Source organism: Lichenostomus cassidix, chromosome Z (genome assembly GCF_008360975.1).
Source record: "Lichenostomus cassidix isolate B80296 chromosome Z, HeHo_3.0, whole genome shotgun sequence".
NCBI lineage: Eukaryota > Metazoa > Chordata > Aves > Passeriformes > Meliphagidae > Lichenostomus > Lichenostomus cassidix.
The window spans coordinates 62,608,824-62,622,852 of NC_139511.1; the positions used below are offsets into that span (position 1 = coordinate 62,608,824).

Below are 14,029 nucleotides of genomic sequence, written 5' to 3' on the forward strand. Positions count from 1 at the left end.
GCCCCTGAGGAAGTTTGTGCTTCCCCTGCCACGGGCACATGGCAGGCTGTGGGATGTCCTGCTGCATGGTTGGTCTCTCTTTGCTGCCCACAACGGCTCACTCATCCACTCTGAACAAAGAATTAAGGAAGAAAAATCTCCAAATTATGAAATTCTGGACCACTTTCTCAGTGTCTCAACAGCACTCTGTTTGCCTGCTTAAATTACACTTTAGCAATCAAAGTTGCATAAGTGCTGTTCCAGTACCTAGAAAACACAACATTTTAAGAGGACTGTGTCCTACCAAGGTCTCTTGCAATCCCTTTTCTCATTTTTCTGGGGGAAAAAAAGCAACAGATTTTTAATACCACAGTAGCAAATATTTGCTTTTTTTTTCTAATCTTTTAATCTGTTTAAGACAGGAAAGCTTCATAATGTACAATTTTAAACTGTCAAAATTTACAGAACAAAAAGAGTCAGATGTAAAACTGGTCATAACTCACAAATATCCCCATTAAAACTGTATAATACAGACATTAAGCCACAGGTCACTTTTCTATTTTTAGGAAAGTGTGCAAAGAGCTAATTTTATAGTACATGTAGATGTTCAAAGTGATGTCATGTAAGCAGGTCTGCTGCTGCTATAAAAAATAGACAAGTATAAAATTACTTCTACAAAATTTGTTCATTGTTTTTGGTGCTTGTAATAAAAAAGTAGATTTGTAAGAACTTTCCTCCTCAACAAACAACAATACTTTGAAACCAGTCATGATAACCGTTATCCTGTTACACAGGATGAAACATAATTTAGCTAAATCAGAGATTGGTAATGAGAACTGCTTGTTCCAGGACCTACATGTGAATGCAGAAATACACTGCCTGATGGTATATTTGCTGAACAGCACAGTCACTGTATCACTGCAGGGTGGGGTGATTGCAGGTGTTTCAAGATTGCTTTCTCTGATACTACAAAAGATAACCTAAGGACCACAACACAGTCATTGAGCTACTCATAACATCACACTTTGCCGCTTGCACTGATGCACAACCTTTAGCGTTCACTAAACACTTAAGGAGCAGAGGGCACGGTTCATACATAAAATACTTGGTTTCACTTGGTCAGGAAAGGAGAGGAATGGAAGGGAATGAGAGGGCAAAATGTTCTTTTTTTTTTCTGTGTTTCCCTTTGGCTTTGTCACCTTCCCAGATAGCAAACATGGTCCGGCAGCAGAGGACTGCGTCAGCCAGCTCCCGCTCAGCCACACACACAAGCACACGACAGGTCCTCAGCACCGGGATTCCTCTCTTGTCACTTGGTCCCACACGTGTTGATGTTCTTCCCGTTGGCAGCATCCTCCACCAGCGAGATGTGGTAGTCAGTCGACAGCGTGAGGTGGGAGATGCAGCCCACCAGCCCCCGCAGGTACTGCCGGTTCGTGTGCAGAGCGATTTCCTTCATGCCGCCTGGGGAAAGGCAGCTGTCAGAAACCTCACCAGCATGGGTGTCTGCTCCTGCTTGGCAGGCTGCACACCCAGCAATGCCATTAGCCTTCCTAGCACACCTCGGAAGGGAATTTTAATTTACGGGTTCCTCTGTGTTGTTTTAAACAAAGATTTTAAGCACTTGAAAGTACAGAGGGGATAAGCAGGAGGTAGTGAACTAGGATGCTAATTACTTATTGCAGAAACTGTAACATCATTATGAGCTGAATGAGCTTGTGCCCAGATTTCTGCTAAGGGGTGGGGTTTGCACTGCCTCTTGCTCTTTCTGTGTGTACCTACCAGGAGTGCCATAGGGCATACCATGGTGTTGGTCCCTTCTCATACCAATTCCCCCATCCCACTCAGAGAGGCCTCCTCACAAAAAACAGGCTGTGGAGGAGTGGAGGCTGCTATGACATCTCCACCAGGAGCTGGACAGGGCTGGAAAGCCCTGCCTGGCAGCTGACCTTGCATTTGTGTCCTGAATGTGAATAATTAGCACTCACCTACATAGAGATCTCCACTGATATTTAACTGCCTCATCTTCCCAGGGGATTTACCGGTCCTGGCACCATAATCATCCACGGTTACTTTGCCAGACTGTCCATCCCTGAAATAAAAAGCAAACCACTCTGTGCATCCAGTCTACCATCAGATGGGAGGAGGAGCAGTGGCATCTTTCACTTGCCAGGGGACCAGGGCAGCTCAGAGCTTGGCAGGGCTCATGGTGAAGGTTTGGGACTGGGAAGCCCCACAGACACACTGTGCTATGGTAATCCTGATTTTTCAGGTTTTAGGGTTTCTCTTATAGGGCTTGAGATGTCATAAACTTGCAGTGTGCAGGAGACATTAGCAGAGCTGAAAGTGCTGGAAAAGATGCAAATTGCATAGCTAGGGGACATGGGAGGATGGATACTTTCTGACCTGTTGCTAAAAATCAAATGTAATATTAAAAGTAAACAGCAGAAGCTTCAACAGAAAGAGAAAAAATAGGCAAGCTAAGGTAAAACATAGTTCTAGGCAGTTTTGCTTCTCACTAGAGCCATTTTACATATGGTCACTAACATTATTACCAGAAAAGCTACTTGACAGTTTCCTGGTCTCACTGAATTTGGTAACAAATTGTGCTAATGTTGGGCTGAGATTTCCAGGGAATCAACCTCTCATGAAGAGAGGGATGTGTGCTTTCCCTGCTAGGCACAGTTGCCTCCCATGAGGTAATGAGTCATAAATATGAGTTATATATACACTGCAAGATGTCTGCACCTCCTCCAAATAGAAAATGTAGGTTTACACTGTCTGTGCTCCAGTGCTTGTGCCAGCCCGCAAAATGCTCACTAGGGAATTTCAAAATGCAGACATTAAAGAAAAATACTCTTAGCCCGAATGGTATGGGTTTGACAGAATGTCTGTCACAGCCCCAGAATAGCCCTGCATGACTTTGGCAGCCTGCCTCAAGCTGTGCCGAGCTGGCACTGTCACCTCAAATACAGCAATCCTTGTGTACTTCGTCCTGAAAAAGCCAAGCTGCTAACAGTTCCACTGCTAGGCGATGTGTGAGCGTGGAGCCACAGTGATTCACACCCCACCAGCGGCCAGACAAGCCAACCAGCATCTCTAATGGCAGGGAGGCTCCCCAGCAGCTCCCAGATGAAGCCTGTCCACTTACCGCACAGCCTTGACTCTGTGCCACCGGCCATCGCTGAAAGAGCCATTCACCGTGATGGAAGCAATGCCACTGCCCAAATTGTAGCTGCAATTAAAAAAATTGAAATGTTACTGCCTCCCTTGAAAGGACTGGTTGCCTGCCAAGTTGCTCAGGCATGCTTGCTCCCTTTTGGGGCAACCAGTGGAGTCCTTTGGAGTCACAGCAGCAGTGCTCTTATTTGGCAAAGTCTCATGGACAAGCAGGCAAAACTCCCTCCTGCCCAAGTCAGAGTGGGTACCACCACCACCTTCCCACGGGAGCAAGAAGAGAGCCTCTGCATGGCCATTCTCTCCCAAAGCAGGGGATTATAAAGGTCAATGACCCACAGACCTTTGGCCTACTGGGAGACAGGAGTGGTAAGCTGCAAACATGGTTAATAAATATATGTTTACAAGAGCAAATAGCATATGACCTCTAACAGATCTACAAATCATCTGAATTATAGGGAAGGTTGAGACCTGTGATGTTAGAAAAAAATGAAATCTAATAAATAAATATAGAGATAATAATGAAGTTCCCTGCTTCAGCTGCCACTCTGATTATTTCTTTGTATTTGCTTCTATTAATATCACTCAGCAGGTATGATGTCCCCATCATGTTTACACTTCAGGCATCTTAATTCCTGGGTCCCTGGAGCTTGGTCCAAACTTAACAAAGGAGAAGTAGATGCTACAGCACAGTGACCTACCGGGTGCTCAGCATGAACCAGCCAGAGCCAGCTGCTGCTGGACTCCAGCCTGCACTAAGCAGGAGGGATTAAAGCCAACATCACCATCTCGTCAAAAAAGACATGGAATGAACCCATGGCCAGAGTAAAGTTGTCGACAACAGCCCAGTAATTTGTGAGCTGCCCAGAGCTAATTGGTTGCCCCAAATTTGTTTCCTCCTCAGGGTTAAGGTGAGTCTCAGGCAAGCACCCCCTTTTACCCAGGATGCAGGTATCAGTCTAGGTGAAAAAAAAACCAAGAGGATTTGTATGTTCGGGATTGCATCAAAGTGTTAGACCTTTGATTACAAAAATGAGATTCATATCCCTAATGAATCCCTCTACAACAGATATCCCCCTACAACAGTGAAATAACCTTCTAGAGAAGCAGGGAGCAACAGAAAGGGTTTACAGCAGCAGGTGTGCCGTACAGGGAATAAGGCCATAGAAAATGGGAAAGAAAAGGCATGTTTTGGATTTTAAATTAGATCAGAACACAGACATCTAAACATGGGCTGCAGGAAAATTCTTCTGACCAATTCAAAGCCCTGATATTCTCTTGACCTCACCTCTCAAAAGGTGAAAAACTAGCATGAGGATCAACCATTCTGAAAGATTATTTTTCTGCATTTGTTCTTTCACCATCTTCTTTTTTGCTCCCTGCCAGTAAGCAGTGATTGTTTATGAGACTTTTATTTTGGTAACTTAATTTCTCACCTTCCTAAATGCATTTGGAAAGTACAAATATTTCAGTAAAACTCAGCTGAACTGGTCTAAAGCCTTCGAGTACCTTCATCTCTGGGGAACAGCAACAACCCTAATAAAAAAATGCACTGTGCCTCGGAAACAGACAAAGAGAGTGGCCACTTACTACCACGCATCTTGGAAAGACAGCTCCAAAAGACATTTAAAAAATGCACGACTTCTGCAGAGTCTGTTCCTTGTTTATAAAACTAAGAGATTTTGCCACCGATACATCACATTTCAAAAAAGTTTAAAAGGAATTAATTTAAATAGAAATGTGCAACTTATCTATACATCCATGGTAGCAAAGTTAAGTAAAGCAAAAAGAAATTAGCTTAAATAATAAAACCTCTTCCACTTAATCAACAGTATCTCACAAAAATATGCAACAGTGATGGCATCTGTAGTATGCTGTTTCAGTATTTGTCTTGCACAACGTAAAGGAGCACCATGAGGAAAGATAAGGCTTTCAAAACACAGGAGTCCCTAAAAAGCATCATGCAAAATCTTGCACAGGGTCTGCCTGAGCATCTGCAGAAGAGAGAGAGGTTCTGGAGCAAGAACCCAACATGTCCCAATACTCCCCAGTTTCACCATTTTGACAGCCGTATTACTTAATTGGGCAACTCTGTGGATGGTGGCAGTAACAAGGCGTGGTGGCCACTCTGTGTGTCACAGGGCTGGATATCTGGGGTTTGAGATGGTGGATGCTCTGCTCCCATGTGCACTCTCTGGCAAAGAGTGAGCCCACAGATAGCACTGGCACCACCAGAGTTTGTCCTTGACCCCTGCTGCCTCTGCCAGCCCTGCCCTGCTCTGCTTTAGTGAGGTGGCTTTAGGAGGCATGCTTACCAACAGCATTCATCCAACCATAAGGTAACTTTTAGACAATCACAATAAATCCCCGATGTTTTGAAAACTGGGAAGGAGGAGGAATGATGCAAATCTTGCAGCACATTACCTCTTCAACTTACATCCTTTCCCTGACAGCAAATGGGACCCATCATTGAACAGAACTCTGAGGATGTGAGTGTCTCAGACTGTGCCAAGGGACAAGTGCACTGGATGTGTTGTAGCAACTCCTTGGAGCCCTGTGTGCTACAAAAGTAAGGGAGAGAAAGTTTACCTGAATATCAATGCTCCCTCCTGAAGGCCTAGAGAGATGAAATCACTGTTAGGTCGCATGGGACTGTTTCCCCTCCACATCAGAAGACCTTCCTTCATTGTGGTTTTAAACCTCATGAACACATTAGTTCTTGTTCCTGATACCCTGTTTAATGTAGAAGGAGGAAATAATAGTAAAATACTAAATTGTGACAGTCTTCTTTCAAAAAAACATAAAGGATGATGCAGCATTCCTTCTCTGCTGGTCTGACGGGTTACTGTCCTGCAACTCACCTACATGCTGATGTGTGAAGGATTCTGGTTCACATCCCCATTTCTATCATTTCAGAGCAGGGGAATTGAACTCATCTCTCCAGAATCCCAAACACAATAGCTACGAGGTTATTCCACACAAATAAGAGAAAATCCTTTTTCTGCTCGAGCCTAGTGTGAAATCCAGCCCAACAAGCAGATTTTGAGAATGCCCAGCAGACATGGTGCCCTCAGAAGACAGAGGAAGAAGCATAAGAAGGGCAAATCGGAAAGTCCCAGTAGGTGAGAGCTACCAAATGGCAGGTGAGGACACTGGTGAACCCTTCTCTATTCAGTGGCTGAAATAAAGGCAGATGGAGAAATTTGTTGAAACAAGCCACACATTTCTGGAATGTGGGGATGTTCTAGGGTACAAAGCAGTCAAAAAAAGTAATTTTTAGGATCTAAATGTTAGTCCAAAGCCAGAGTTAAAGTCCTGAGTCTCTTTAGAGACACAAACTCTGTATATCTGTTCTTTGCCCTCAGGGAAGAACCAGTTCTTCTCAATGCCAGACAGATGTGTGGTATTTCTTGACAGGCTGCAAGATGCTCAAATGTAGCAAACTGAGCCACAAGGATATGCACTTAAAATGTATTTTCCCCTGTGATTTAGAAATATGGCAGAAATACGGAAAAAAATATTATAAATACAGCTTAAAACAGTTAAATATACCCTCCCACATTAGGCTCCTAACACAATAACAATTAAAAAACAGAGTATTTATGTTTACAGGAGATACATTACCTTTTCAGGATATCTGGATTATCATATGTGAGGTAACTGCGACCAATGAATTGTGGGATTTCAATTGCTTCTGTAATGGCTGAGAAGTAAATACAAAAAAATGAAGATGAGTGACAGTTAGCTGACATGGAAATGGAAGGGAAAAAAGGGACAAGACTGTTTTATTGATTTACTCCTGCAGTGGCAGGTCCCTGCCAATGGCACAGGACTGAGCTGAACCCACACTGCTTTGCAAAAAAGGCACTGCCAGTTTCTACCTAAATGCAGGGGCAGCTAAGGGAGATTAAATTGCTGCCAGTCCCTGTGCTTACAGCCTTCCTGTCACGGGCCTAATGTATTGCTCCACCACAAATGTTAGTGCAGAGAAGTATGAAGTATTGGGAAAACTACAAATTTTATCTTTACCCCCATTTCCACACTCCTTGATTCTCCACGTGGTTCAGTGCTCCCTCCTGCCAAAGCTTATGCATTAACCACCCTTGTTTATAGGCTAAGAAACTCCTCCCCATCTCCTTATGGAGCACCATATGCTGAGTACATTAGGGACCTCTCACCCTACAAAGAGAGGCTGACAGGCAGCACAGCCTGTGAACCCCCAGTTTTCTCTTCCAGTGTATTTGACTTTGCACAGAGTGGCTGCAGCCTGCTCAGAGCTCTCCCCTGGGGCACACTGTGGGGGAAGGGTATCTCCAGGGAGGACTTACAGGGTGTCCCAGATCACTTTAGGTCCACTGAAGGCAGCTGAGACTATGCTGAAGGCTGCATGGCAGAGGCTGTGGAGCTCCTTGGTGTATTCAACACTGTAGTGCTGCCTTGGAGGGTGTTTTCTGTGCCCCCCATACACATTTCCCTAGGGACAGCCCCAGCTTCCCCTGTGGTGTATGGCTGTGGCAGCAGCACACACTGCAGCCACAACTGGGGTTGGTGCACTGCTGCCCACGGAGAAGACTTTGGCAAAATAACTCAGCTGTGTGACATAAATCACTGAACATCCCTGATACAGATGAACATACCCCTCTGCCAGGCTATGAGCACTGGCCTGAACAGATTTTCTGTGAAGTGAACATCCTGCAGTTTGTTGCTGATCTCCCATAATTGACTGCTGCATTAATACAATCTAGTTGTATAAATTACTTAAAATAGATACCTTCATCCTATTTTCTTCCTGAGGAATAATCCCTTCAACCCAGAGCTAATCCCATCTATATAAATTTCAAGCTTTCCAGGGCAAGGATGCTTGCTTTCTTTATGCAACACAGCGTCTGACTGGGTTCTTAGAGCTCACTGTGACACAGATATGCAACAATTGGTGTAGTCTGGCAGCCAGCAACAGCAATATGCAATTTAGCTCTAGGTGCCAAGACTGAGAATTTTAGATAGTGACAAATGGCTGTTTTCACCCATAGTGAAATCAGAAAAGCTGCCCAATGTGTCTGAAGAAACCACCACAAGCCATGTCCAGCCTGCAGCCTGCCAACATCATTGAAAGATTGCAAAAGCTGTGTTACTCTGGCCAGACATTCCTCACCAGCTCTGACACTCTCTGCACTGGACAGTCTCTGATGGCAGCAGAGCATGAAAGGAGCCCTTGTTCCCCCATCACATCCTGCACTAGAACACCACTGCTCTTGCCTTCAGCAGGGGAAGGTGCTGTGCTGTGCAGCAACCCTTGCCTTTGCCAGAGTACTCTGATTTCCTTTATGAAGCTTAATGGGCATTTACCATTTGACTGCAGAAAACCAAGCAAATTTTTGCAGTACCCTTGATGCATCCAGGATCTTCAGAGCTGGAAGAGAGATGGGCCAGTAGGGAGATCTGGGATGAAACACCTCCATTCTTTGTTCATCGTTATTCAGCAGACAAGCACCACAGCTCTCATGAGAAGCAGCAGTGAGCTCTGAACTGCGGGGCAGCCTGAAGTCACACCACAAAACCCTCAGGCCTGGCCCCTCTGCTCAGCAAGTACAGGGACCAGCTCCACAGCCACCTTTCTGAGCTTGGTAAGTGCTTTGGATGCAGTCTTAATATCAACAGCACGATGTTTAAGGAAGTACAATATAACCTTAGAAAATATTTTGGCTCATTGACAGAAACTTGCCAGGCTTAATGGAAATGCAGCATCCAGACAAACACACAATGACAGAGCAGTTTTCAAATAATTTGCAGTACTTACTGTTTAGGCAGTAACTTCCACACTCTGCAGTGAGTCAGCACAAAACAAAACAAGAACATTCCAGATTTATTACTCTACAGCATAAAAATCTCCCTTAGTACAACTTCATGCCCTCTTTTCTACAAATGTGTAATCCCCCACCTACCACTTGCATAAGTGACTGCAATCACCTGTGAAGGTACCACTGTTTTTATTATTGGTTTGCCCCAAGTATTTATATTTGCCTGCTGAAAACACACAAAGGTACAGACAGGTGGGACCAGCACCAAATCCTTCTGCTAGTCCTGCTTCTCAAATCCCAATGACTCACCAGGTTTTAACTAGGGATCAGATCCAACCAAAGGAAAACAAGACTTTGCTGCTCTGCTCCATCTTAAAGTATGAAAATACCTTTAGCACTCCCCACAGCTTGGACAGAAGATATAAAACCTTAGCAATGCCAGCAGAAACTCTATTGAATCCTCAGCTAATGATCCATTACAATACGAATCAATATCTCATATACCTCATACCATCATTACTTGAGTTTTTAAGTGGTGTGTATAATTTTGAAGAATGAGGTGCAGTCCCTCACAACCACTTTGATTTTTAGGGTTTTTTACTACCACTAAGAGAGACAGAGACAGCACCTTCACCTCACATACCTTCTGAGAGCACTAACCAAAACCCTGTTGTGAAACAGAAGTGAACACAGAAGTGCATCTCGCTTTAACCATGCCTCCACCCCAACAGAGACACAGGTAAGGATTATTCTGAGGAATCTGGTTCAGGTTGTTTTCATCAAGGCCGTCATAGACTGAGGTTCAAGAGGGACCTCCATGCTCACTGCATATCTATCAGAAAATCCTTCAATTTTTGGTGGCAGCTGAGGCTGCAAAAGTGCAGGGCGGTTGAGCTGTACCTGAACAGCAGCCACAGGTAGAAAAAACAAAAGCCAGGTGACTCATACTTTTGGACACTCTTAAAAACGAATAAAGGTTGGATTCACATAGGAAGTAGCATCCAGGATCTGGCTAAGTCATAGGCAAAAGGTGCTTGAGACTGTCTCTGAGAGCCTGGACACACTGAGGTGACAACAGGGAGGACATGCCAGCCAAGTGGCTGCACTGCTGGCACCATGAGCTCAGACACTGCTCCCAGGGCTCAGCACATGCCAGGAGCCGAGCAGAGGCAAGGAGCTGTGGCCCCAGCACTACACACCAAATGGACAGGCAGTCACACACCCAGGCTGCAAAGCATTCTCTTGACTTGACTACTCCTGGAGATGTGTTGGTACAGCTGCAGATACCATCTTGAAGTCAGAAATTTAGCACCCTGCACATACATAGCAAGCCAAAATCCCAATTGTCCCTCCTCTCTACAAAAAATCCAGGGTAAATGACGTTGTTTCTGCTCTTAGATAGACCACAACAACGTAAGCAAAGGGGTTTCTTGCATTACATTTTAATATAATGCTTTTGTTCTAAGACATTGTCTGTTTTGAAGAAAAGGCCAATCTATTCATCACCATTTAACCAAAACCACTACATTTAACTTTGAAGTTTATGCCTGTGAGAAATGAAGCAGTGGGTGAAGACAATAATGTCAGCCAGCTCTTTTGAACCGAGTTTACTCTTACATTACAAAACCTGCCCTTGGGAGTTTTTCAAGATCAAGCTCGACAGAAGTGAAACGTCTCCATCTAGTGGAATAATCCAAAGCACGCTTTTTTAACACTTTTCATGCAATCTTGTAACCTTCCTGAATATAAGGTTTGAACTGTTACAGTGGCTCTGAAGAGTGTGCATGTGGATGAGTCTTTCTCCTTGGTGGTCTCCTTCGCTGCACCAAGGCAGGATCTCTGCAGATGGTGAATCTAACATCAGAGCAGTCAGTGTCTAAAACAGGAGTAGACCTTTTTGTGGATGAGAACAGCATTTGCTATCAGCCATACGGAGGATAAAATTACAAGGGTTATCCATGCTCATGCTTCAGGATGTAACATAACTGCTGGCTGGAGGACCCTGGCAGGAATTCCCCCTTTTGTACAGCACTGCACAATTTGGGAGGTGTATGAAGTGTTAGTGTTCAATGCTATTCACCACAAGCAACCAGATACCAGGTTGCTATCTATGGATCCTTGCCCACTGCTGGGATACCAGTTACCACATTCCTAAATAACAAAACAAATTCGCCCCTAGGTACACAGAAAGTGCAGAGATGCAAGGAGAGCTCTGGCCTCCAGGGTTTCTATTTAAGGGATATGTACAACAGCAGTTGTAGGCACTAGATCTTCCTTATTTTTGTGATCAGCTCCAGATCCCTGGGTTGATACCCAGCTATTGTTACCTTTTTGGCAATGTTGGCCATCAAAGCCCAGGGGACAGTCACATTCATAGCTGTCCTTCTTGGGAACACAGGTGCCTCCATTCGCACAGGGTGAGGTCACACAGGGGTGGGCAGCATTTGCAAGGTTGATTCCAAAAGTGAAATCCTGTTTCACATCAATTGTCCGGTCATTCAAGATAATCTATGGGTTTAAAAAAATATTAAAAAAAAAAAGTGGGAAAACACATTGTAAAAACTTCTGAATTCAAAATATCCTACTGCTAATTAGAATACTCCCCTGAAAGAATTCAGAGAAGTGTAACCCTCAAAACTTGGCCCAAACCCTAATTCTTGTGTGTTTTCCAGTAGCAGAGGTCCAACTCATACTTTTGCTCACCCTGCTACACTGGAGATTAACCTCTTTTTTGTCTTGTGAAACAGCCTTAGGCAACCCCTGTATGGGGCAGCTGAAGCTGTGTGGAATTTACCAGACTTGTGCCTGAACACTGGTGCAATGCTTTATAGCCAAACCGTGAGCTAGGATGGTAAAATTAGATGAGCACTGCTGAGTAAAAGCATTTCTGAGATCAAACCACCCCCCCCACCCCAGGAGACGAGTGTTGACAACAGAAATACTAAGCAGAACAGCTTGTTTTTCACATTTTCTTTTGCTTTCTAGTATCTCGTCTTGCCTGAAAGAAGCTAGAGTTAAGATGAATGAAAAACATAAATAATGACTTCATAAAACTGTTTGTATATAAATGGAAGAGAACTGCTAAATGTTGGGATTTTTCCAATCTGTCAGCAGCATATGTTCTCCAAAATAAACCAACATTTGTATAATCTCAGCTGATATCTCAATAAGAGAGATTGCAAGCGGGCACAGCATCTGATCACAGCTACATCAAAATAATTGCATCATAACAATAGATTTTAAGGCCAGAAATGAGAAAGGTAATAGCTGCTCTGGCTCCTGTATAACTTGGACAATGCCCCTTAGGGGACCCTACCCAGAGAAGGGGCTGCATCAAGCACTACACAACTCCAGCAGCAGAAAAACATCTAGTCCTGTCATGTAACGGACCAGGAATGACTCCATTGTGTTTTCAGCTTCTTTCTAGCTTTTGGCTACGTTGCTCCAGAGGTTAACAAGCCCCCACTCATATAAACATATCTTCTGTTTCCCGTTTTACACTTATATTCAGCTTCCAGCCCTTGTTTCTCATCCTGTCTTTTTCTGCATAATTCCAGCACCATGTATCAAAAGAAATCTCATCTTCATGTAGAAACTAGAGGACCACAATAAAGTCACTTCTCAGCTTTATCTGACCAAACTAAATAGATTGTGATCTTAGGTCTTCCCATACACTGCATATTTTCCAGTACTTGGTGATGTTTGCAGCTCTATTTATGTACAGTTCTCCAAAATCCTACTATGTGTAAAGTTGGCAACTAAATGTCCCCAATGCCCAAAAGGCAGGGAATACTCTTCCAAGACATCCCCCTCATGCCTCTGAGAATAAAAATCCACCTTACTAAGTACATCATAGAATTAAGGGCTCACACTCAGCATTTCCCAGTCCTTATCAGTGCCTTTACTCTAGAGTATAACCCCTCACCTTATAATTGCAACCTGTATTAATTGTTCCTAGGCTCTCTAGCTTGCACTACAAGATGCATCATTTTTAGTCAGGTCTACCTTCCCAATGATGCTCATGTGTCTGACCTGATCCCATCACTATTACTCACTCCTCCAGTTTTCCTGAACTTCATGTTTTCTGCTGCACAGCTGACAAAGACAGTGAAAAATGTCAGACCAAGTGACGAAATCATTTACACTGAATTAAAATTACTTTTCTGTCCTGGAGCAATTGTTAACATGATCCACTATAGAGTTTTTAAAATTTTTAAATAAAAAATGTTATTAAAAATTTGTTTCTATTTGTTATTCTTTGCATTAATCTGATGCAATAATAAACTCCTTTAAAACTGTGAGGATTCAGGGACAACCTTCAAACTTTATCCAAGTAATTTTAAGCATGTTTGGAAAGAAAATGTTAGTTGAGTTTGAACTTTCATTTGATTATTTATTAGGACTGACTATGAATCTACATTTTCTAGAAAAGAACTGCACCTATGCTCATATGGGAACATCATCCCTAATGTCTGCCAACAATGGTAAACATCTCCTCCATTCGTGTGCCCCATATTAAATTGTAAGAGGGGAAAGCAGTGAGCTGTGCATCCCCACTGGGGTATAAAAATGCACTAAGTGGACTTTTCACTGTGAAATAATCATTTAAGCACTTTGTGGTTGGCTTCTGAGGTGAAATCCCAGATTATTTTGAATATTGCCAGTTGAATAACGGCAGGTTTACACATAAAGCATGCACCAGATGCAATGGAAATGAACACCCTCAGTGTGTTTCTCTGGGCACACACCTTCTGGATGCTCCCACTGAAGGGTCTGAGGATCCCAGAATTCTTCTTCACATCATCGTAATTAGGGACTCCACCAATAAATATTTCAGAGCTGCACTTAATCTGCGTAAAAGCCCCCTGCAAGAAACATAGAATAGCATTTTATTAGAGTAGCTGAAACCATGTTTGTATCTTCAGATTAGCCTACATGAGCTGTTATAGTCCTACATTAGATGTTGAAGCTTACTTCGATGCCTCTTCTTTGTACAGTTCTATCAAGAAAGCCATTGTAGGATACTCTCGACTGACTTTACGTTATCCTAGTCAGAAGTAGCTGAAAAATCTCAA

General features: G+C 43.5%; 1 protein-coding gene across 3 annotated transcripts in view; it reads right to left on the bottom strand.

Moving 5' to 3' along the window:
- Positions 1–361: 361 nt before the first annotated feature.
- EGFLAM (EGF like, fibronectin type III and laminin G domains) overlaps positions 362–14,029 on the bottom strand; it is an 83,817-nt gene continuing 70,149 nt past the window's right edge. For 2 of the 3 annotated variants that reach the window (XM_085043823.1, XM_085043822.1), the window contains exons 17-24: positions 13,703–13,819; positions 11,282–11,462; positions 8,954–8,977; positions 6,781–6,859; positions 5,746–5,889; positions 3,131–3,214; positions 1,968–2,071; positions 362–1,443 (exon numbers count right to left, since the gene is read on the bottom strand). In XM_085043823.1, the coding sequence (XP_084899949.1) occupies positions 1,289–1,443; positions 1,968–2,071; positions 3,131–3,214; positions 5,746–5,889; positions 6,781–6,859; positions 8,954–8,977; positions 11,282–11,462; positions 13,703–13,819 (888 nt within the window). In that variant the 3' untranslated portion in view covers positions 362–1,288. The remainder of the gene's footprint in view (positions 1,444–1,967; positions 2,072–3,130; positions 3,215–5,745; positions 5,890–6,780; positions 6,860–8,953; positions 8,978–11,281; positions 11,463–13,702; positions 13,820–14,029) is intronic. The other variant, XM_085043824.1, reaches the window with a different exon arrangement.